The sequence below is a fragment of the Elephantulus edwardii genome, unplaced genomic scaffold, assembly GCF_000299155.1.
Source record: "Elephantulus edwardii isolate Elephantulus edwardi_28Jun2011 unplaced genomic scaffold, EleEdw1.0 scaffold00031, whole genome shotgun sequence".
NCBI lineage: Eukaryota > Metazoa > Chordata > Mammalia > Macroscelidea > Macroscelididae > Elephantulus > Elephantulus edwardii.
In genome coordinates, this window is record NW_006399781.1 from 9909806 (window position 1) to 9933746 (window position 23941).

Below are 23941 nucleotides of genomic sequence, written 5' to 3' on the forward strand. Positions count from 1 at the left end.
CTAAGAAGCATTCTGGCTACACTTTTTCCAAGACAGATCTAATCCAGATGTAACCACCAAAAATCTAGCCATCTAAAATAACTGTGGATATATCTTTTCAATCTTTTCTTTTAAAGTATGTGCTTGTGGATTCTTTTAAATGAATATTTTTAATATTTAAGGGCTTATATTGTATATATTGTCCTAGATTGCTTTTTTTATACTATGCCTTAAACATTCTGTCCTGTTAGTAAATACTCTTCTACAACATGTTTTTTTTTTCATTGTAATACAGTGTCTTAGCATGTGGGTGTCTGTATACCACAGTTGAATAACAATCATTGTTTTGATGCTTTTCTTTTAAACAGCAGTATAATGTAGATGACGAAATGAAGCATCCGCTCATGTTCTCCTGTTTCTCCTCAGGCTTTGGGACCCTCTCTTGCATCTGAATTGTGTTCTGATAATCCTCTGAGTGCCGTCTCAGGACCTTGGGCCCACTCATGGCACGATGGCCAGCCCTCAGGAGCACCTGAGCTGCTCCTCATCGCAGCACTTAGCCTCGAGTGAAAGCAGAGCCTCCAATGTGCTGCAGGATGTGCTCCCCCCGATGGGGAACCGCTCTTCAGCCAAGCTCCTGGAGGACCTTCAGGAGAAGGGCGTGGTCCGCACAGAGCTTATTGAGACCCTCAGCAGCCCCGTCACCACAACAGTGCTGACCAGCGTAAGCGAGGATTCCAGGGACCAGTTTGAGAACAGTGTCCTTCAGTTACGGGAACAGGATGAATCAGAGATGGCAGTATCTCAGGAGAACAGCAGCCCTGTGGATGGAGAAAACACGAATGGCGCTGAGGACGTCAAAATCCAGTTCAGCAGGTCGGGCAGCGGCAGTGGGGGCTTCCTGGAAGGACTGTTTGGATGCTTACGGCCCGTGTGGAATATCATTGGGAAGGCATATTCCACCGATTACAAACTGCAGCAGCAAGGTAAGCTGGAGTAAGGACCTGGATGATACTTGCTGTGGAAACACACCACCCATCGGTGGTGAACAAGGGAGCTCTATATGTGAGTAACAGAGTCACACTTGGTAGATCTTTCTTGGGATGTTGTTTTGTTTTGGTAGAAACCCATCCTTTGTTATTGTCCATCTCACTGATATCCAAAAGTAGAATACATATGTAACTATCCACAGGGATAGAGGTAGAAAAATCTAGACTTCAGCCAGTTTAAGTATCTATTTTCAGATAGGCTTGATATTTTAAAGTAGTTGTGTTATGTTATGTGCAGTCAAGTCAGAACCAACTCGTAGCTGACCCTCCAGTGAGCTTTTCAGAGGCTGTCAATTGTATGGGAGGAGATTGCCCGCATTCCACCGAGCAGCTGGAGGATTTGGACAGCGTCCCTTTGGGTTGACAATACAAGTCCTTACCTCTAGGTTACCAGACCTCACTAACATAATCATGTTGTTGTGTACCACTGAGTCAGAACTGACTCAGAGCTGACCCTCCGGCGAGTTTTCAGAGGCAGTTATATTGCACAGGAGGAGATTACCCATCTTCCTCTGGAGGAGCAGCTAGTAGATTTGAACTGTGTGCCTTCGTGATTGCAGTACAATTTCTTTCCAGTAGGCCACCAGAGCCCCTTAAAATAGTCATACAGACATGTAACTTATAAATAAATCATTGAATAGGTGTGTGTTCAATGTTTTTTTCTGTTAGGTTCTATAATAAAAACTCTTAGGAAAACTGGATTCATTCAAAGTCTGATAGATGCCACACAGCCGTGCCTCTGAAGTTTGCAGCCTGCCTGAGGTTGTAATGAAAAGGAATTATTTTCTTGCAGTCATATGAAGGTCAGTGCAGGACAGGAAGACCTTCAACATGATAGATTGGCACAGTAACTGTGGCAGTGGGGTCAAGCATGTTGGAGATGGTGGGGTTGGCTCAGAATAGGCAAGTTTCAGAACCATTGTTCTTTGGTTCTCTCTGTGCCGTTAGTCACCTCGATGGCACATAATAACAACAGTCACTTCAAAGGCTCATATTTAGAGAAAAGGGAAAACTACCCAACTAAATTAGAAAAGTGCTTTATTGTGTTATTATTTCTAGGTCCCACAGCTTTTTAAAAAAATAAGGTCTTTGCTCCCACCAGTATGTAACATGGCTATTCATGTATTCCAGTTCCAGTGGGGCTTTTGAAGTAAACAGAACATATGGGCTTAGTGTTCTTTATAACTTCAAATTTTTTTTTCTTGCTATATACCATTGAATTGGGTCTGACAGGCACAGGAGGAGATTGCCCCTCCTCCAGCGGAGCAGCTGCTGGAGTTAAACCACGTACCTTGCAGATTGCCACTAGACATCCCTAACTTCAATTCTTTAAAAGAACTTTTTATAACAAACGTAATATAATAGAGAATTTGGAAAATACAAATAAGTTTAAAAGAAATCGAAACACTAATATGCAGTCTCCAGAGAATAATTACTGTTAATGCTTTTGCTCTATATTGTTTTTACATTGTGTGTACACGTCTTTAAAATGCAAAGGTGCTCTTTTGCACCGTATTTTTCACTTCATAGTCTGACTGTTTCTCATTTCTGAAATCTGCTTCTTCAGGATCACTTTCAGTGGCTGGCTGTGGAGCTGTGGTGACGATGTCTGTCGGTGCGGTGCTGCTCATGGAAAGGCCTCTTTGGCAGTTCAGACTCACCAGCGGCTCCACAGGACAAAGATGAGAACTCTCCTCTCAGGCATTTAGCAGCCTCAGAAACCCACTGGGAGATCAGCTGCGAGTCTGTTCGCACTCGATAGCAATGTGTTTGAGTGGGACGATGCTTGTTTCTGTGAATGTCCCCTATTGCTTGATCACTAATGTGTGTGCTGTTTTTGGTGACTGGAAGCCACACTGCAGTGAACATCTTTTCATTTAAATTTATAAACGTCTTTGACTATCCTTAGGATAAATTCCTAGAATGGTTGGGCTCAAAGCATTCATGCTTTTAAAATTCTTAATACATCATTTTAGTCCTTTTGCAACTGATTCCATTTTTCATTCTCTCACCAAGGAATTCTAGAAAGAAAATTTATGCACCAGAAGTAGGATTGTTTTGTTAATCTTAGAGCTGAATGACAGACTTTGCAGCCCTCCCTTAGAAGCCTCTCCCTCTTTCTTAGTCCAGACTGTTGGCAGCTTTTCTTCAACAACCAATTGAGATCAGCTATAATATCAGTTGGTTACCACTGATAATTTTTCTCCTGAATTATATTTATCCTATTTATGGAATGTTTTCTCTTAAACGAACATGCTTGAAATCCCCTTTCCAAATAAGTATATTGGAGCACTCTGGTGGCTTAGTGGTAAGGAGCTGTGCTGCCAACACAAACATATGTGGTTCAAATCCACCAGCTGCTCTATGGGAGAAAGACCGTCACTCTTCTCTTGTACAAGTAACTGCCTCTGAAAATCCACTGAAGGGTCATTTATGAGCTGGTTCCAATTCAGCAGTATATAACAAGAACAACATAAATATATTGGAGTCTCTTGGTAAATCTGTCAATTCCAGATAAATTTTCAGAATTTGTCCGCCACAACATCCATTCCTACTCCTTGCAGAATTCTTGTGAGACTTGTGTATGTGTGTGTAATTTGTTATCTTTTTTCTCTCCTTGGCCTTAAGATTTCAAGGAAATTAAAAAACAACAACTGTGCTTTTATTACATAAAGTTTGGTGATCCCTATATTAAATATGTAATAACGAGATGAAATAGCTTTTTCATAATGCTGAGATAATCACTCTTGATTTATTATTTCTTAAAAGTTTCCTGTCTCTGCTTAAATACAAACCTATTAATATCTCTGTATGTAATAAATGACAATAAATTTTAAGGTCTCCGCTTGACAAAATAAAATCTTCCAGCCTCATAATTATTTGCGTGATTACCTAGAGGTCTCAAAAAAAATATTGAGCATCAAACTCAGGCAAGAATGCAACTAATACATCTTGTGTATCTCTTAAAAGGAACCTTTTACATTTTTTAAATTGCTTTACAAATCTGTATTTCTTTGCCTTCCAACTGATTATGTGACTTCCAGAAGGTTTTATTTCAGGAATAAATAAGAAACAGGCCTGATCAGCTTAAGATTCTGGCAAAGTTACAGCAGCTGCCTGACTTGAGCAGATGACAGGAGATCCTGCTTTGGGGTTGTTACTGCAGGGGACCAAAGAGATTTACTAGCCCCAAACTAAGTGTAATATTTTTGTTTTCAGCTCTGGGATGTAGGAGCAAATCTTAACCCTGGGTTGCAGTGAACCACAGGAGAATGCATTCTACAGATGTGTCCCTCCTTTGGGCATTTAAGAGGAAATGTCACTAGACTTTAAAAAAAAAATGATGTCCTCATGACCCTTTTAGGAAACAAAGCTCACGTAAGGTAGTACATGCAACTGAAATATTTTATTGCTAAATTGTTTTCCGTTTTAAATAAACAAATGCCTTAAAGTCAGTGGGCATGTGGCTTTTTCTCAGTCCTGGGGATCATGGTGGTCATTGGAATTAAGGAGTAGTCATGGCGATGAATCAGAGGAGAGATAAAAAGTGGGGACGAGAACAAATGGGGCAGATCTAAAAGCAGCAAAGAGACTAGGACTGACCCTGACTGCTAGTACCCAGTTGTTAAGAGGTTAGTGATCTTGTTTGTCAATTGAAAGGCTCCAGTTTTACCCATCCTTATCGCTTTCTTTGCTCTGCCATTTTCTTGCTCCTTGACGCCCTACTAGATATTGACAGGAGCAAAAAAAAGCCAAGCTCCTTGTCATCCAGTCTATGCCTCGTTAATTTAGAACCAGAACTAACTGATAACACCAGTGCTAGCAACACAGTGGTGAAGCTGCCATGCTCGTAGAGCAGAACTCTTTTGGGTAGTAATTTGGGACACTATACACAGCGCCAGGCAACTGGACTCCTTAAGCTAGAGATTAAGCCTGAAGAAATAAACTATAGAAAGCAAAAAAGTGTCAAATTTAAATTCTCAAAACAAAAAGAAATACTTTAAACTGTGAAAGAAAACCGATTGGACAGTAGTAGTGTAGCCATTAAATTTTGCAGTGAAATTTTGCCAATCTTACATGAAGAATACCTAATATAGGAAAAAGAGTAGAAAAATTGTACATCACCTACAATTTTTACATAACTGTAAACATTTGATCAAAAGTGAGTATAGGGTGAGATTACAAATAGAATGTGTCTAATATTTCTAATTATTTGAATGTATATAATATTTAACTAAATATTGGAAATATGAGCGTTTTTGTGTTTACATATTAAAATGATGATAAATTGAGTTTTTCTAAAGTTATTTAAAGAAATATTACCCAGTTATGTTCTGCCCCAGACTCCAGTAGTTTTTTTTTCAGCCTCCAAAAACGTTAGTCATCTTGAGTGACTTCAGTTTCTCACTAGAGACAAATGAGTGACATTTTGTTGTGAACCATTGGTTTGTGGGTACTGTGTCCACTGCATGAATAAATGTGTCATCAAATCCATTCTGACTCATACTGACCCATGTACAGCAGAATGAAACACTATGTTCTAGCCGTTGATGTAGTCACTGTGCCAGTCCATTTTGGCGAGGGGCTTCCTCTCTTTCACTGAGTAAGTCTGTGGGGATGAAAGTGAAATTGTATGAACCACTAATACCTGTCAGTCACAGAAGCCCTAAAGATATTGAAAAGAGTCTTGCTTTTGACTTGGTTTTCTCCCAAATCTCACTCATCTCAGTTGTTCCTCTGGTGATTTAGTGTTTGGATTTTAGCGAGGCTTGCTTTAAAATAGCATTCATTCAGTTTCACTAAAGCAGAAACCTTTAATACTGCTCATGTCGGGGAAATGGGACAAATGTCCACACTCTCTCTCTCTAATGTCACCTTCACTATAACTTTTCCCCCTCTTCTACATGGTTATGCTTTGAAGACTCATGTTTTAACAGTTTTAATGAGAACCTACATTCTATCAAGATTGTATAAAATTTCTTTTAAGGGACAGAAAATAAGAGAAAGAGAAAGGCAGCTTTGTTATAGACTATTTTGTGGCTGTGGTGGATACAGAGGTGATTTGCTTTTGAGATCAGAGTACTTTCAGTGCTAACTCAATCCACCCTGTTCTGGGTTCTGCAAACAGCAGCCTTGTCAGGGATCAGGGGTCTAACGAGAATCTCTCACAGCCTTTCATGTTGTCCTCACCCATCTCCTCACTCCATGAGGCTTCTAGCTCTTTGATGTGCATTTCTACATGTGATAATTCACTGGTAAGAAGGCTCAACGGATTACATTGTTCTTTTTAGGTTTTATGAGATTAAAGCACATATTAATTGAAATTTTGAAGTGCTTTCTTTAAAATGCATTTTTCATTTTAAAAGTATTATAGATTTGTGGTTGAGGAAATGCTGTGCAGCACAGAATAAAGAACATAATATGAATCACCATTTGGAAATTACCCCTGTTAACTTTTTGGTGTGACAACATCAAACTCTCCAAGAAAAAGAGCAACAGCGTTTTAACTTGGAAAGACTGCAGCTATCTGGGTGAACAGATAATGTAATATGTGTGAACACTAAAGGCCCTTCCAGTTACATCATAAGGGTCAGTGTAGGGAAAAGGAGAAACACTGCCCTTGAGTTAGCCACGTCTGGGGTTCTGGTACTACCAGCTAGATAACCTTGGATGTGTTACTAACCACCCTAGGCCTGCATTCTTTTTTTCTCTTTACCTAACATTAAGGCTAGATCTTATAAGCTTATTGTAAGAATTAAGCATGTTAGGCAGCTCTGGTGGCCTAGTGGCAAGAAGCTGCACTGCAATCCCAGAGATACGCTGCTCGAATCCACCAGATGCTCTGTTAGAGAAGGAGGGGCAATCTCCTCCTGTACCAGTCAGATCTGATTTGATGGTACACACAAAAAATAATAAAATTTAAAAAAAGAGTTAAACACACGGTGTGTGCCAAACATTATGCCACTACGTAAATGCTCTGTGCAATACTAGCAGTAAATACTAATAAGTCTTACGTATAACAAGACTTACACTGAAGACTCTTTCAGTAAAGATTCCTTGAGCATCTACACAATAAATGCAAAGAGAAAGAAACAAAAGCCATGTTGGGTGTTGGGATATGGGATAGTGGTAAAAAAAGAGCAGAAAAGATGAATGGATTACCAGCTGAAGGCATGTGTTCTGTTTGGAGGAGCAAATGTGGAAGATCTCGGATTTGCTGGGATTTCAATGTATGAAAACAGAAATGAATACTGATAAAATACTGTGACTGGTCCATGGGAAGGTCTTAACTTCCAAGTGGGCTACCAGGTGGTGTAGCACTCGCTGTGGGAGGTGGTGACGTTGGTACCTTTGCAGTGCCTTGTAGAAGGGACCTGGGCAAATGCCAAGCTATCTCCCAGCTTGTTTCTGTGTGCCTAGATACCTGGGAAGTGCCATTCGAGGAGATCTCCGAGCTGCAGTGGCTGGGGAGTGGAGCCCAGGGCGCTGTCTTCTTGGGCAAGTTCCGAGCAGAGGAAGTGGCCATCAAGAAAGTGAGAGAACAGAATGAGACGGACATCAAGCATTTGAGGAAGCTAAAGCACCCTAACATCATCGCCTTCAAGTAGGTCAAGGCTTTTTGGTCTTATTCCCTCAGAAACAGAGCGATCCAGTGGCATGTTTTCCAACATGTTAAGAATGCTCTCCAGACGTAGCTCTGGGCTGGGTGCTTTGGGAGGGATCAAAGACATCATACATTGTAGTCATGTCTTTTCTTTAAGGATTTTATAATCTAGTTGTTCTTTTTGCCAGAGCTAGAAGGGGGTGCTCATGGAGCAGAAAGGAGGAAGCAGATTCCCTCAAAGCAGTCCAATGAGCTAAATCAAGCTCATTTGTCAGTGGGATAAATGGAGATCCCATCCAAATAACATCTAAGTATAAACATCTCAGCATCCCACAATAATCCAGCTGAAGATATATATCTGAAGTGACCAGAGAACACCTGGTTTCTGTGTAGTTGTAGTAATTGTTGTTGTTGTTGCATGTTGTGCAGTCAGAACAGACCCACAGCTGACCCTTCACCAGTATTTCAGAGGCAGTTAATCACAGGGGAGAAGGCTGCCCATCTTTCACCGCAGAGCAGCTGGTGGGGTGGCAAATCATATGCCTTGAGGGTTGCAGCACAGCTTCTTACCACTAGGCCACCAGAGCTCCCTAGTAGAGGTTTTTTGTTGTTGTTGTTTTTGTTTTTTTGTTAGTGTCTGGTAGTGTTTCTTAAAGAATGACTTGTAATGAAAAGTACCTTCAGAATGTTTCTCCATGTCTCAAATTTTGCTAAATCTTTTTTCAAAGAATGCCAAATGCAAAGTTATGTGTTACATTCATTTTGCAAAGTGATTTTTCCCCCCAAGAATATTTAAGTATACTTCTCTAGTATAAGATGTTATTTCATGGTATTGGCTGAGTTCCTGAGCAGAAGGGAGAAAGTCATAGATATATTTGTGGAAGTTACAAACTTAGAAATGCAGAGCTCTAATTATGTGTAATCCCTATATCTTTCCTCAGGTTCCCTCCCTCACCAATCTTTAAATTTTTGACCAGGCTTAAGTTAATGACTTAGTTGTTGCTGTTGTTATTGTTATGTGGTGTTGAATCAACTACGACTCATAGTGACCCTTTGCACAGTAGCTCTGAACCCTGCTCTATCCTGAGCAGATCTCAGTGTCTCTGACACACTTGCCCTCATTACCCCCGTTCTTGTGTCATTCCATCTCATCTGGGGTCTTTCTCTCCTGTGCTGTCCCTCAACCTTTCCAAGCATGATGTCCCTCTCCAAGGACTGGTCCCCAACATGTCCAAAGTATGTCAGACAGTTTCAGAATTCTTGCCTCCAAGAAGCAGCCTGGTTTCACCCTCTCCAGGATGAGCTTGTTTGTTCTCCAAGCAGTCCATAGTATATTCAACACTCTTCTCCAGCACCACAGCTCAGAGGCATCAATTCTCCATCATCCCTAGTCACTGTCCAGTTTCTGACGCATAGCAAGTGATTGCAAAGACCATGGCATGGCCTGGACCTTAGTCTCTAGGCTGACATCCTTATTCTTCAGCACTCTGGAGAGGTCCCTGACAGCCAACTTTCCTAATGCAATTCATTTGATTTCCTGACTTTAGAAGAGGGTTATATACAGTAAAGTGAACAAGAAAGATAGGTTTTAGGTGGGATTAAAGTTTAGAAATTAGGGTTTGTTGACCTATTATTAGATATTTTTTTCATTGCTGCAAAATAATATAGCCAATGAAGCTGTAGAAAAAGTAAAATAACTTTTTTTAAAAATCCCTCTTTCTTAAAACTAGGAAGAACTCTCAGCCCTGAGAAGGCTTTTTCATAATTTAAAAATGCGTAAATTGAACAAACTCTCCTTTTAAATTCATGTGTTAATTCTTAATTGGAATCATAGCCCTAAAGAAAGGAATAGAAATCTTGGGTATGAATTTTGTTGAATGGATTTAAATGAGTATTGAGGTTGAGTTTTTCACAAGATACCTGTGAAAAACAAAAGAAGTCTTCAACTGTTATGCAAACAATCTATCCAGAGTGCTTGGGTTAACTTCCTGTGGAAAGCTCATCTCTGTAGATGACATGGTGAGAACCTCCGTTACCATAGCGATCATTCTAGGTTGTCCTAGTAGGGCCAGAAGGATATGGAATAAAATGGTATTGAAACCAATTATAATTTTTCAAAAGAGGATAAATTTCAAAAGATGAAACCACCACAATAACCACCACCACCACTACCATCCCCCAGCCCCATCAGATTTATTAGGATTCTTGGCAACCCTGTGCATTTCAAAGAGGGGATTCCTGGCATTCCCACTGCTTGCATCCCATACATTTCACAATGACTGAGATCTTTCAGAAGCAGGTTGTTCGGCCTTTCTATTGGGTAGATTAGAACCAGCAACCTTTTCATAAGTAGCTAAATTTTTTATTGTTGTTGGATTTTGGGGTTTATTTTAGAGTTGAGAACAGCTCTAGTACTTGGCTTTTTTCCCCTTTAATATTGGGCTTTGGGGGAATTTTACTGATTTCACTCAGGAGCAGTGATTTTAAAAAATATGTAACTAGGAGAAGCTGGAGTGAACTAACTCAGTCTCCTGAGGACAAATACTGCATGAGACCATTATTATAAAAATGGTAGGATAACTAGTTAAACATATGGAATTTCAAGGGGAGGGGCTGATATGGGAAGGGGTAAAACCATAGTGTTGCCCAATTTGGTGAGTAGAGGGAGTGGGGGAAAGGAAATCTGAAAGATCTGGGTGAAAAGACAGGGTCATGATGGGCAAGGTGCAGTGTGGTGATTAATTTTATAGAACAATGCATGAGAATAATTATATAAAACACAATGTGAATTTGTTGGGTTTTCAAAAAAATTTTTACAAAATTCATATACACTGTGTTTCATACTTCCTTTCATTCACATTATGTTTTATATGATCATTCCCATACACTTTTTTTTTATAAAATTAATCACCAGTAAACTATGCAGATGATTGCCTTGTCTTTTCAAGTCCCCACTGGATCTTTCCCATTTCCTTTTCCCCTTCCCTCCACCCACTAAAGTAGCTAAATTATCCTATACCAGTCAGATCCAATTTGATGGTACACACACACAAATAAAATAATAAAGTAACTAAATTTTAAGCTACTGTACCACCAGTGGTCTCCCACTGAAGACAAATATGAAGATTATTTTTAAGCAGACAGAATAGAGACCCACTGCCTTCCTTCACTTTACTGTATTATCACTTTCCATTTGCTCTCATACCCTCCCCATTGGAAGGAAAGGCTAAGGGCTTTTAAATTCAGACGACCAGATCATTGGGTTTGAGACACAGAATCCCCTGTAGATTAGCAGGCTGTCAGGTTGTATAGACTTTCCAGCAGGATATTCTGAGTAATGAAGATAGGAAATGTATCCCAAGAAGAAAGGCTGTGAAGTGCTTTTTTTTTCCTTTTCTTTGGCTTTTTCATTTTCCCATGTCACCTTTCTGATCCTCCTACTTACATAGACCATTTTCATAATTTTAGACAAGTATTACCTTGCTGTCATTGTTGTGTACCATCTAGTTGGAACCGACTCATAACTGACCCTCTGGCAGGTTTTCAGAGGCAACTGGTGGCCTCGAACCGCGGGCCTTTGGAATTGCAGCGCAGCTTCTTGCCACCAGGCCACAAAGCTACCCTACATATTGCCCTACTGGCTCCAGTTTCTTAGAATGAAGATTTCCTATTCCTTGAATAGTGTTTAGTGTTATGTATGCAGCCGTCTGTGCCGTGTGCTCCTTGGCCAGTGAACACATTGAGCACCGTCTGGAAGTTAGAAGGGCGTGATTGGATTTTACTACTTCCCTCTCAACTCTGGTTTCCGGGCCTACAACTTCTTTTAAAGTTAGAACCGTGTTCAGAAAGGGACATTCAAGATAAGAATACTATATTCTTTTTGTCTTCCAGGTTTTCTTTTCTTCCCCCCCCCCAAATAATCTTTGAAGAAAAGCAAAAGTGACTGTTCCTAATGGAATTCAGTGTCAAGGGGAAGAAAAGGTAGCAATTAGAAGTCATTATAGAGCTGTTATTTATAGCCGCTGAAGAAGCCTTGTCATCGTCCTGGGCTGATGGAATGATTGCTTCTCTTTCGTCAGTCAAGAGAGATGAAAAGTGCATTAACATACCACTGTTAGGCCTTTTCTGTATCTGTGGAATTTGTAAATTCATGGTTGAGTAGGCTACTGTGTACCTTCAAACAAATATTTTTCTATTCTTAAAAATGTAACCCGATGTGTTGATTCCAGCTCATGGTAACTCTGAAGTACACAGCTGCAGTGCAGGTTTCCAGGACTGGAACCATTACAGACGCTGACAGCCCTGTCTGTCTTGCGTGGAATGGACGTGGGTTTGAACTGCCCCCTTTTGGGTTAACAGCAGAGCACTTGACCACTGGAAAGCCAGGGCCCCTCCTTAAGAACACACTACCTTCCTCGCTGCTTCCCTGTAATTCAGCTTAAATTACTATTTGTACTTGCTGTGCTCCACTGAGCTTTCCTAAAAATCAAATAACAGAAGCTTGGGGGGAATAAATGGTTTATCATTAAAAATCATGATGAGAATTCTACTTGGAAAATGATAGGAAAATCATAGAACTAGCTTTGTGACACTTGACAGGCAGAAAACATGAAGACTAATTATATTTCTTCGTAACCTGCTATTGCTCAAAACTCTTTACATGATCCACACCTCAAGTCATGGCCTCTAGACTGTTCCATCACTTACAGTAACCGATGAGATAGGACATAGACTGGTACCTGATCAAGGACTTTAACTAGCATCTTACAGAAGTTACTTTACTAACTTCTCTGGAAAGTTTCAAAGAAAGACATACATACCCTAAAGAGATGGGATGCAGAAAATGACAGGTGGCACTGTTTCTTCTCTGCTGTCACCCTCAGAAAAGAACTGTGAAGAAGAATCAATATCATTACTTACACTTTTACAAAGTCACAGTATTTCCACCGGAATCCTCAGTGTGCTTGCTTGCCTAGAAACAAGTTAAAAGGGAGACAGGGTCGACTAGTGGATAAGAAGGCTGTTGAAGTTACACAAATTGAGTTTGGATCTCACCTCTACTGTGTATTAGCTGTCTGACCTAGAATAAGTCCTTTAATTCTTTGAGTTTATCCGTAAAAATGAAGATGGTAGTATATATCTTACAACATTTGGGAACAAATGAAAGATGGCAATAAGCATACCTGACAAGTAGAACGTACTGTCTTTTGTGTCAGTGGTCTTCTTCCTACCACTTAAGTTTGTACATATTTGTACGGAGGCTTTTTTGCAGCAAAGTAAGTTAAGGTGAAGTTAAAAAATTACGTGTCAAGTACTTCCTGTGAACCCCTAGGCCTTGTGGTGGAGAGCAAAGAACTTGAAGACTTCTCCCTTCAAAAGCATATCATTTATATGCTGTGGTGGTGGTTGTTGTTATTGTTGTGTGCAGTCAAGTCATAACCGACTCATAGCTGTCACTCCAGTGGATTCTCAGAGGCAGTAAATTGCACAGGAAGAGATGGCCCATCTTTCTCCCTGAGAGCAGCTGGTGGATTCAAACTGCAGGCCTTTGAAATTGCAGCACAGTTTCCTACCACTAGGCCTCTAGAGCAGCCTTTATAATTTCTGTAAGGAGACGGGGGAAATGCACACAATAAATTTAATGGATCCTGTGTGTCATGGGAATTTAAAGGTGATTTTTTTTTTTAAGTCAGAAAAGGCTTCACGAAAGATGTGGAAATTGATGGAAATATAGGCTAGTCTATATAGGCATATGACACATTGTGTAATGGTTTGGGGTTTTTTATTTTAAATATAAATGTTTCCCAGAGACAGTGTAATACAGCCCTGCCTCCCTTAAGGAGATTTAAGGGATTTGGCTCCTAACCAAAAGGTTGGTGATTTGAACCCACCAGCTGCTCCATGGGAAAGCTACACAGCATTCTGCTTCTGTAAAGATTTGCAGCCTAGGAAACTCCGTGGGGCACTTCTGCTCTGCTCTCTGTTCTGCAGAGTCACTGTGAGTGATAACCAGCTCAGTGGCAGTGGGTTTACTCCTCACTTCTCAACTATCTTGTTACCTAACATTTTACATTTATGACAACAGTAAGAAAGCTACTGTCTTTGACTGTTTTGCACACTAACAATATACAGTTGGCAGTAACAGACTCAGAGGTACAACGTGAGAGTAGTACCGACCATGATGGGTAAAATTTTTGTCAACTTGACTGGACCATAAGGATCTCTGGTGGCATAGGATGCTCTGTGTTAGGTCAGCAGTTCAAATACAAGCGAGTCTGAGGAGGGAGATGAGGGATTCTCTGCCCATGAAGATTTCAAGCCTTGGATCCTGAAGGAAGGTGGCCGTGAGTCAGAGTTGACGAGGACAGCGGTGGGTGGACCATGATTCTCAGTGGTCTGGCACTGGTGTAATGTGGCCAGTAGATAATTCTGTTGTGTTACCTGGTGTGGTTCTCCTCCATTTTTGCAAAATGTCTGTTTTTGTACAAGCTGGCCTTTGGCATCTCACTGTGGTAAGTGAGTATATAGAAAATGAATTATTTTCTGATCCTTCTTCTTGTTGTTGTTGTTAAATGCCTTCAAATCAAGCACGGCTCATAGAACAAAAGATCTGAACCCTGTTCTATAACTATCATAATTTCTCAATGTTCATAGAGTTTCCAAAGGCATGTTGTTTAGGAAGTAGATGCCACTCCTGTTCCCAAGCCTGTCTTGATCTGAGAGCTCCACCAAACCCTGAATAACCATTATTGCATCTGACACACCAGTGGCACAATGTTCAGTATCACAGCAACCCCAAGTTACCTCAGTACAGCAAACTGACAGACTTAATCTAATTATTTTAAGTAAAAGTAATTTAAAATTCCAACAATAATAATAAAAACAGCTATATTTTTCTTTTCCTTTTTTTCTAGAAATCCTATAAAAGACCTCTATTCAGATTTTAAAGGAAGGTATCTTAAATTATTCTTAAGGCTTTAAAACAACACAATACCCAGCCTTAACAACCCTCAGGAAATGGTTCTCTTTACCTCTGAGTGGAATGGTCTCACCAAAAAATCAACAGACAGAGTATAGCATGTTGTTGTTACCATTGAGTTGGAACCAACCCATAGCTGACCCTCCAGTGTGTTTGCAAAGGCAGTAAGTGGGAAGATAGCAGAGAAGCTGGTGGATTTGAACTGTGTGCCTTTGGGATTGCAACACAGTTTCTTACCACTAGAGCACAGCAGAAGCATGTGAAATGAGCATGTGAAGTCTTTCATATCCATAACAGAATTAAAGACATTTTGATGCTCATTGAATAATTAGAAACTATTACCTCTATAGATTTTAGAGATAATTGGGATAGGAGAACCATTTTTATTAGTTTAAAATATAACCATATATATTAGTCCATCTGTATGAATGGGTCTGTTTATGTGTTGGTGTTTCCTTGGCAGAGGTGTTTGCACACAGGCCCCCTGTTACTGTATCATCATGGAGTACTGTGCCCATGGACAGCTCTACGAGGTTTTGCGTGCCGGCCGGAAGATCACACCTCGACTTCTAGTAGACTGGTCCACAGGAATTGCAAGTGGAATGAATTATTTGCACCTCCATAAAATTATCCATCGTGATCTCAAATCACCTAAGTAAGTCCTGGGCTAACCCTTCAGTTATTATTATTATTACATAATCATCATCATCATCACTATTATTATTATTTTTTTAATGATACATTTTATCAAATATAGGTGAAGTTTTCCATCATCCTATTATAGTTTTGTTTCAGTTGGCATAGTGGGTAATTCTATCTTTGTGTCTTTCTGTATTTTGACCTTCCCCATATGGCACATATATATGCAGGTACTTGACATTAGTTTTGCCTTTGTTGTTTTAAACCCTACAATTGCCAAACAAAATTCAGTATTTCCTATGTATTCACCTTCCATCATCCTGGATAATTTGTGCCAGACCCCTCCACTTAGATTTGCCATTATCCTATCTTCATAAAATAAAGATTCAGTTTTTCTAAACAGGACAGAGTTTGAAAATTTGTATACAATATAATACTAGGAAAATGGAAGAGTGAAACAGAGGCAAAATCAAAATAAGATATTGGAACTGCATCAGGCTCGCAAAATTATTCCATAAAATTCTGCACAATTGTTAGAGCGTGCGTGCGTGTGAATCACTTTGGCTTTGAGCATCCTCGAGTTTAAGCAGGGGAGGGAAGGAGTAGTTACAAGGTTCACAGTGTCCACAGGAAGATTACAAGCCAGTCAGTTAAGAGAAGTAGGGCTGGTTTTAGCAATCTGTTTTCAAAATAATTCTTTGCCTGCCAGTTGCCACTTTGAGTATTCTGTAACCAAATTGAACAAAAGAAAAAAATTAATTTTTAAAAAATTTATTTTAGTATAGCCCCTATTTTTAAAGTTTTTTTTTTTAATTTGCCATCACATTTAGTTTAGATAAGGAATAATCTCTTTTCAAGGCCATATTTGGCTAATCTTTTCATGGTCTATGGTATTATTTTTAATATCCATTATCACGTTGGCATTGAGCCTGACAAAAACAAATGCATCCAAGAGAAACTAAGGCTCAGAGCCAAAGTCTTGGGTCTAAGATTTGAACCCAGAACCTTTGGACCAAAGACCACTGCACCTTGCCTAATTCTGGAAAGGTAAGGATGACTCTGTACCATGAAAAATAGAAGCCAATTGTTAATTATAAGCTGCAGAGAAACTCCTGTAAATAACCATAGTTCTCAATAATGTTCATCCCAGTGGTTTGTTACTGGACAATCTCTTCTCTGCTTTGCTTACAAATAAACTTTATAATGTAAAGTTAATTTCTCCTATTCACCTTCTTAAAAACAGCCTGTTACTCCTGTCATCCACAAAGTGCATATAAACACCCCGAAATACGTGCAAAGGCTTCCCTGAATGACCTCCTTTGTTAATGAACTTGGTTTCCTTGAAAAGTCATTTTAGAAGGAAGGAGTCAAGAAATCTTGGGGTATATAAAATTACATGTCATTTTCTTTATCTCCTTTCATTTAGAGTGTAGAGGTCTAAGTTGGCTACCCCCTGAGCCTTACCCTCTGTTTTCAGGGAACAGTCCTACCTCCCAACAGCCTTGGCTTCTTTGGGTTGGAATAACTGAAAAGACAAAGATGAGTCTGGCTTGTCATAAAGAAACTTTATTACCTGTGCTAAATCTTCAGGCTGTGTAACTCAGAGTTTGTCTCAAAGATTATTTCCAACATCCTAAATTGTCTATTCTTTTCTCAGATCATTCTCTCATTAGTGCAAAGTGTCTCAAATGGGCAGCACAAAAGAAGAGAAAATTTGTAATTCTCTTTTTCTAGAGTCCTATCCTTCCCCCCGCCCCACTTCTTGCTATTTATTGTTGTTGTTGTTGTTAACTGTCATAGACGACTCATAGTGACCCTAAGAATGAAAAACCTGAACACTTGTATAACTCCTGCTTCTGAGCCTGTTTTAATCTGGTATCTTACTATTTGATACCATCAAATTTTCAATTATTTCTGATATCCTATTTATTAACTTTCAGGAATACTACCACTAAATTGTGTGAATTTCACTTATCGGGGTAAGACTATATGCCTGATTGTGAACATACATTGAGAGCCATTTGATAATGAGGAGGAAACAGAGGAGAGAGAAAATAGATTCAGAATTTGTCTGTTGTTGTTGTTGACTGCCGTTAGGTGCAGTCAAGTCAAGAGCAATGCATAGTGACCCTGTGAGCAACAGGTCTAAACCCTGTGCCATCCTCACACTTCCTGACCCAGTAGAGCCCATTGCAGCAGTCACTGTGTCAGTCTATCTGGTTGAGGGTCTTCCTGTATTTCACCATCATGTACCATCGAGTCAGAGCTGACCCTCCAGCCAGTTTTCAGAGGCAATAATTACACAGGAGGAAATTGTCCATCCTTCTCCTGGTGGCCTTGAACTGTGTGCCTTGGCATTACAGTGCAGCTGCTTGCCACTAGGCCACCAGGGCTGATGACATTAGGTGTCATCAAATCAGTTTTATCTCATAGTGTCCCTTTGTCCTACACAATGAAACACTGCCCAGTCCTGCACTCATCCTGTTTTCTAGCCCCGTCAATTCTGATACTGTTTTAAAAGGAAGTTTCTTTATGAGTAAAAGTAGGTCCCTTGATCATTCAGTCTCTGGAACATTAAACATTCTAACGTTGTGAAGAAGTTATTTTGTGCTAATTCAATCACGTGTCTAATGTTTATACTTTGGATTCGACGGGCACCAGGTTATATTCCTCTTCTAAGTTAGTAAAATGGGTTGTCACAGATCACATTTCAGTTAACTGCTGCGGAAGGTAAAACATTACTTGTGTGGAACCCACTTAAGATAGATTTATTCCTGCTAATCTTGTCGATGATAGCTGAATCCCAGGGTGCTTGCTTTTTAAGGTAATGAATCCCTAAGCCATGGTCTCATCATGATTTTAGAGTATTTTAAGACATTCTAACTGCTTAATACTCATCATTAAGCAGTATTTTAAGAGAAGTGGTTTTCTTAGTGGCTTGATACAGAATGGGGAGGGTGGAAAGGGGCACAGTATGCTAAGGCTAGCAAGGAGATAGAGATCCGTATTTACTGAACACAGACCAGTACCTTAGGAATCTCTTTTTGTTTTATTTATACTAAAATTCTTTGAGGTGATTATCACAGGTGTGTAATCCCTGATCTAAAGCTCTTAGAGCCAGAGGATTTCAGAAGGGGAATATAACAACAGAGAGGTGTATTACCTAGCACCTTGTAATTGTTGTTGTGTTAAGTGCCGTCGAGTTGGAGGTGACTCATAGCAACCCTGTGGACAAAAGACCTGGACACTTATATAACTTTCATCCTTTCTCCAACTTTAATATATGCATAGCAGAGCTACGCTATTTCCTCAAAGTTGGATTAAGTGAGTTTGCCTTGTACAAATGGAAAATTATTTACTTTTCAGAGGTTTCTTGCATTTTTAAATTATGGAAAAGATGCTGTGTTACAGCCATCCTACAGATGAGAAAACTGGCTTAAATGAGTTAATTTGGCAAAGGTCACACTGTTAGCAAGCAGCAAAGGTGGGATAAATCCAGGTGTAGAAACGTCCTGTGCTCCGCTTCCTGACGAGGGTGGCCGATGCTGGGTGACATGCACAACAGCAGATGCCCAGGTAGCTCTGGAAACTGCAAGCAGAGTTGCTCAGGAGAGGAGGCGGCGAGCAAGCTTCAGCTGCCTCTTAAGAATCATAGTTTTCATTAGTACTAATGATCTCAGTGTTTTCTCCCTGGTCTCTTCTTAAAGCGTTCTAGTGACTCACACAGATGCAGTGAAAATATCCGATTTTGGCACATCCAAGGAGCTCAGTGATAAAAGTACCAAGATGTCCTTTGCTGGCACTGTGGCATGGATGGCGCCAGAGGTGATAAGGAATGAGCCAGTGTCAGAAAAAGTAGATATATGGTGAGTAGTCCCACCAGTGCCAGCTACATCGCCTGTTCTCACAGTGCTTTCCTCCTCCAACACACGCGTACCTTCTAGAATGTTCTTTAATGTTTCTTACCTCAGGTTGATTTTGGGCTCAGGTTATCTGAGATTCTATCCAGAATTATGAGATATGGTAACAAGGCTTGGGGGCCACTTTAGGGTGGTTATGTAGCCAGCATATCATTTTTAAGAACCTCAGAAAATGTGGAATTTTCTAGAAAACTGCACATTTACTTCAAATAACCACATACTATAGTGGTCCTTTTGAAATGTGTTATATAATTCTTTCTTTGTATCACACAATTCTTTGAAACTTATTACATAACTCACTCTCTTTACTAAAATGCATTAAACTTAGTTTCCCTATTTTTAGTGACTTGGACCATCATCATTCCACATGCAGGAATGCACTTTGCTGTAACACAGTTCTGCACGCGAGACCTATTTACATTGTGTTGGCTGTTTGCCCTTTTACTTAAGAATCTCAATGGGCTCTTTTATATATATATACTTTTTATAAAAGGGCAAGGGCTTTTCTTTTTCATTCTTCATCAGCTTTTCTTCTGAAGTAACAAGACTTTATTACATGTCAACAGTGTATTTCCTTTTGTTCTTTCTCTTCATCCCTTAACTAATAGCCACTTTTATGCTTAAAACCAATATAATATATGGAGTGGCCTCTGATTATACGGCAACCCCCTGTGTGTCAGACAGGAACTGTGCTTTACGGTGACTGATATTTTAGAAGTAATCAACAAGTTTTTCTTCCAAGAAGCCTTGGTGTGATATCAAACCTCCAACTTTTTGCACCATCCCAAAACTCCGAGTCAAGGTTATAAACTCCTTGTCATCAAGTTGAAACCAACTCATGGCTGACCCCTCCAGTCAGTTTCCCGAGGCAGTAAATCATACAGGAGGAGACTGCCCATCTTTCCTCCGCTGAGCAGCTGGTGGATTCGAACCTCTAGAGAGGCACTCACTGCCTTTGGGTTAGCACATAACACTCTGTGGATTATACCACCAGACTTCCCTAACCAAGGTTACAGTGCATGTTGAAACTCAAATCAGCGTCCGAGTTAATAGGATAAAATAGAAATGTAGAATCATTTGTAATTACAATTTGTGATTTGTATAAAGTGTTCTTCTTAGAGCAAATCCCACCAGAAACATTTTCTCAGTCTCCTCAACAAATACATTAACAAACATTTAAGTGTTTACTTATCAGAGAGATTAAAAAAAAATCATGGTTACATTTTTAGTTTGTGCCCTCCTAGAAGTGATCTTGAGCATGTTTCACATGTTTGAAAACCATTTGTGATCCCTTATTTGTGCCTATTCATACCCTCGCTCATTTTCTGCCCTTTATTCCTATCAATTTGTAAAAGTATTTTAAATATTAAAGAGAATGGTCTTTTGAATATATGAATTGCAAATACGTTTCACATTTGAGTATTTTGCTTTTTTTTTTTTTTTTTTTTTGCTTTTTTTTACACCCCACCCCAAAGTTTAGTTTGGGTTTTCAGTGCAGTTTAACATATCAATATTTCCTTGTGGCTTCTAGCAGAAGGGAGGAAAAACTCAGGTAGAAAAGGGAGGAAGAGCTTCTGATATTTATTCTTGAATTCTCCTCCCATGGTTTTATTTTATTCATTTAGAATTTAGCTTGATGTAAGATGAGGTATACATTAGATTTCTTTTTACTCAGTTAACTATCCAGCTGTCTCAACAGCATTTAGTGAATAATCAGTTTTTTCCAGCCAGTTTGAGTTGTCACTTCTATCATAGACTCAGTTGTAGGTCTACCTGGTGTGTTTCTGGATTTCTAACCCACCCACGTGGCCTGGCTCTCACTCTCTAGCTCTACAGTGGAGTTCAGTTGTGGAGACACCTCACTAACTGGATGTACTGGTTGTCCTTCCGTGATTTTATTTTTCAATGTATTCTTGGATATTTCTGTTTGTCTTGTAGCAGTGTTAGACATTTTAAAATTTGGCATATCTACTAGTTTTATTAATAGTTATACTATCTGAAAGCTAGACAATGAACAAAGATGACAGAAAAAGAATTGTTACCTTTGAGTTGTGGTGATGGAGGAAAGTCCTGGACGTCTCACGGACTGCCGAAGGAACAGACATGTCTTAAAGTGCAGCCAGCGTGCTGCATGGAGGCAAAGATAGATGGCAAAGCTCCATCTCTCCTGTTCTGGGCATTTCGTTAGGAGAGGCTACTCCTCAGAAAAGGAAATTATGCCTGGAAAGGAAGAAGTGCAGTGAAAGAGGAAGGGACCACCCCCCCAACCAGATAGATTGATATGGTGACAGCAGCAATGGGATCAAGTGTGTCAGAGATTGTGAGGTTGGCCCAGGATAAGAGAGCATTCAGATCTGTTGTTCACTGGGTCACTGAGATGTACTCAAGACAACAGCACTATACAACAACAATAATAATAGTTTAATTTTATGAAAATATTTTAACAACATTAAGTGCCAATAACTTCCCAAGTTGGACTTTCTCTCTGTCCCCCGTGTGTCCCTGACACGGCTGTAGGTCATTCGGAGTAGTGCTGTGGGAGCTGCTGACAGGGGAGATCCCGTACAAAGACGTGGACTCATCCGCCATTATCTGGGGTGTTGGAAGCAACAGCCTCCACCTTCCAGTTCCTTCCACTTGCCCTGATGGATTCAAAATTCTAATGAAACAGACATGGTAGGTAATATATTTCCCCTGGTATTCCCTTTAACCTCGTTTCTTCAAAACCATTTGTCTAGAACAACAGGGAAGATAGCTCTCAGTGTGTGGACGGCGTCATTTAGTAGTGGAAAGACGTAGAGCTTTGGAGTTGGAGAATCTTCTGTTCACGTCCTAACCATGTCCTATTCAATCTGTGTGATTTCAGGCGTATCTGTTTTCTCATGTGTAAAATGGAAGTGAAACCTACTCATAGAGTTATGTTAGGGTGATTTAAAAACTTTAAATGAAGCATTTGGCAGATCTTAAAATAGAAGACCTTGATAAATGAGAGTGCGTATAGTCTTCCTAGTCCTGAGGGAGGAGCATCACACATGTGGCAGAACGCAGAGATGCTTCCTTCCTCACTGGAAGTGTACAGTGCTGTGTGTTCCTTTTACTCTTCCTTCTATGAGAACTGAGTGAGAGACAACCATTTACAGGGATAACAGAGTCACAGACGCTTTTCAAAAAGTCATACCAGATCCATCCTCCTGAACACAATTTCTGAGATGCACAAACTCCCTCTTCCTTTTAGGCAGAGTAAGCCTCGCAACCGACCCTCTTTCCGGCAGACCCTTATGCATTTAGACATCGCATCTGCAGATGTACTTGCCACCCCTCAAGAAACTTACTTCAAGTCTCAGGTAAGTCGCGAAATGTTTTTCCAGGTGATTCTGAATAGGCCGGGAACTCTTACAGGGCCTTTTGATTTCTAGAAAAATCTTTCCTGGTCAAGAGGCTCCGGTGGCATAGTGTATGATGTGCCAGGTTGCTAATCAAAGGGTTGGTGGTTTGGATCCACCAGTCACTCTGAGGAAGAAAGATGAGCAGCCTCTTGTAAAGATTTCTAGCCCTGGACCCCTGATAGAGGCTCACTGTGAGTCTGAAGTGACTCAGCAGCAGTGGGTGGGGTAGTCATTTGAAACAATGATTATGCTATTCACATATAGGACTGCAAATCCAAAGGCATGAGGTTTGACTCCACCAGCTGCTCCATCGGGGAAAGATGGGCTGTCCCCGCCTGTGCAATTTACAGCCTCTAAAAACCCGCTGGAGGGTCAGTTATGACTGTGCACAGCAACATAACATACATTTTTGTCTCATTTTTTCAAATGAGACATTTCATTGTCAAATGAAATTTTATTTCATTTTTCAAATGAGACATGCCATTTTCATAGTGGTGAAATTACTGATGAGGAGAGAGGAAGAAAAATACGAAAGCTATCATGTTTTTACATTCGAATTAGAATGTTTGCCTTCATGAAAAGTATTGCTTTCTTTGAGATAGAAAAGCTGAAGACAAGACCAAGGAAGTTAAATACCAGCGAAAGCCTGTGGCAGAATTAGACCCAGAGAGCACCATTACCCTGCCTTTATATATGTCACCTAGTTGCACAAAATAAAATTCCATATATCTCTTAGCATTATAAACAATCCCAAAATATAATGGCTTAAAACCAGAGCATTTATTTAGCTCCTGATCTTGGGGGTTGGGACTTGGGGCTTCGGTGGGGCTTCTGCTGACTTTGACCTGGCTCATCTGTGCCTCTTGAGTCATTGCAGGTCAGTGGGAAGGCTAGCTCGTCCCAGTTGGCCGCATTCACAAGTCTGGCATGGCATCTGCTGGTATTGGTTGGAGGACCTCAGTTCTCCTTCATGTGGCCTCTAGTACTTCAGCAGGCTCGCTTAGGCTTGCTCGGGTGCTGTTCTCAGGGGTAACAATGGCAGCAAAAGAGCAAGCCCCGAATGCGCGTGATTTTCAAGTGATGTTTGCATCTTGCCTAATCATGTCCCATTAGTCAAGACAAATCCAGACCCCAGGGTAGAGAATTAGATTTCAACTCATGACAGGAGTAGCATCCTTCCATGAGGACATGCACTCAGGGAGAAGAAGAATTTGTGGCTATTAAATATGTTGCAGCCATGGTAAGGGTTGATGGTCTCATTGCTAACAGTATGCATGGGGAGTGGTGAGAGAGAGAGAGTCACCACGGCCTTATTCTTGTAAAATCTGTTGTTATTGTTGTTTTTATGGACCATCAAGTTGGAATCAACTCTTAGCTGACCCTAT

At 40.2% G+C, this 23941-nt stretch overlaps 1 protein-coding gene across 1 annotated transcript in view; it reads left to right on the forward strand.

The window, feature by feature from the left end:
• Positions 1-23941, forward strand: part of MAP3K13 (mitogen-activated protein kinase kinase kinase 13) — a 218861-nt gene that overhangs the window by 163974 nt on the left and 30946 nt on the right. The window contains exons 2-7 of the mRNA XM_006884089.1: positions 406-965; positions 7449-7632; positions 15075-15266; positions 18958-19116; positions 21688-21846; positions 22406-22514. Coding sequence (XP_006884151.1) covers positions 491-965; positions 7449-7632; positions 15075-15266; positions 18958-19116; positions 21688-21846; positions 22406-22514 — 1278 coding nt within the window. The 5' untranslated portion in view covers positions 406-490. The remainder of the gene's footprint in view (positions 1-405; positions 966-7448; positions 7633-15074; positions 15267-18957; positions 19117-21687; positions 21847-22405; positions 22515-23941) is intronic.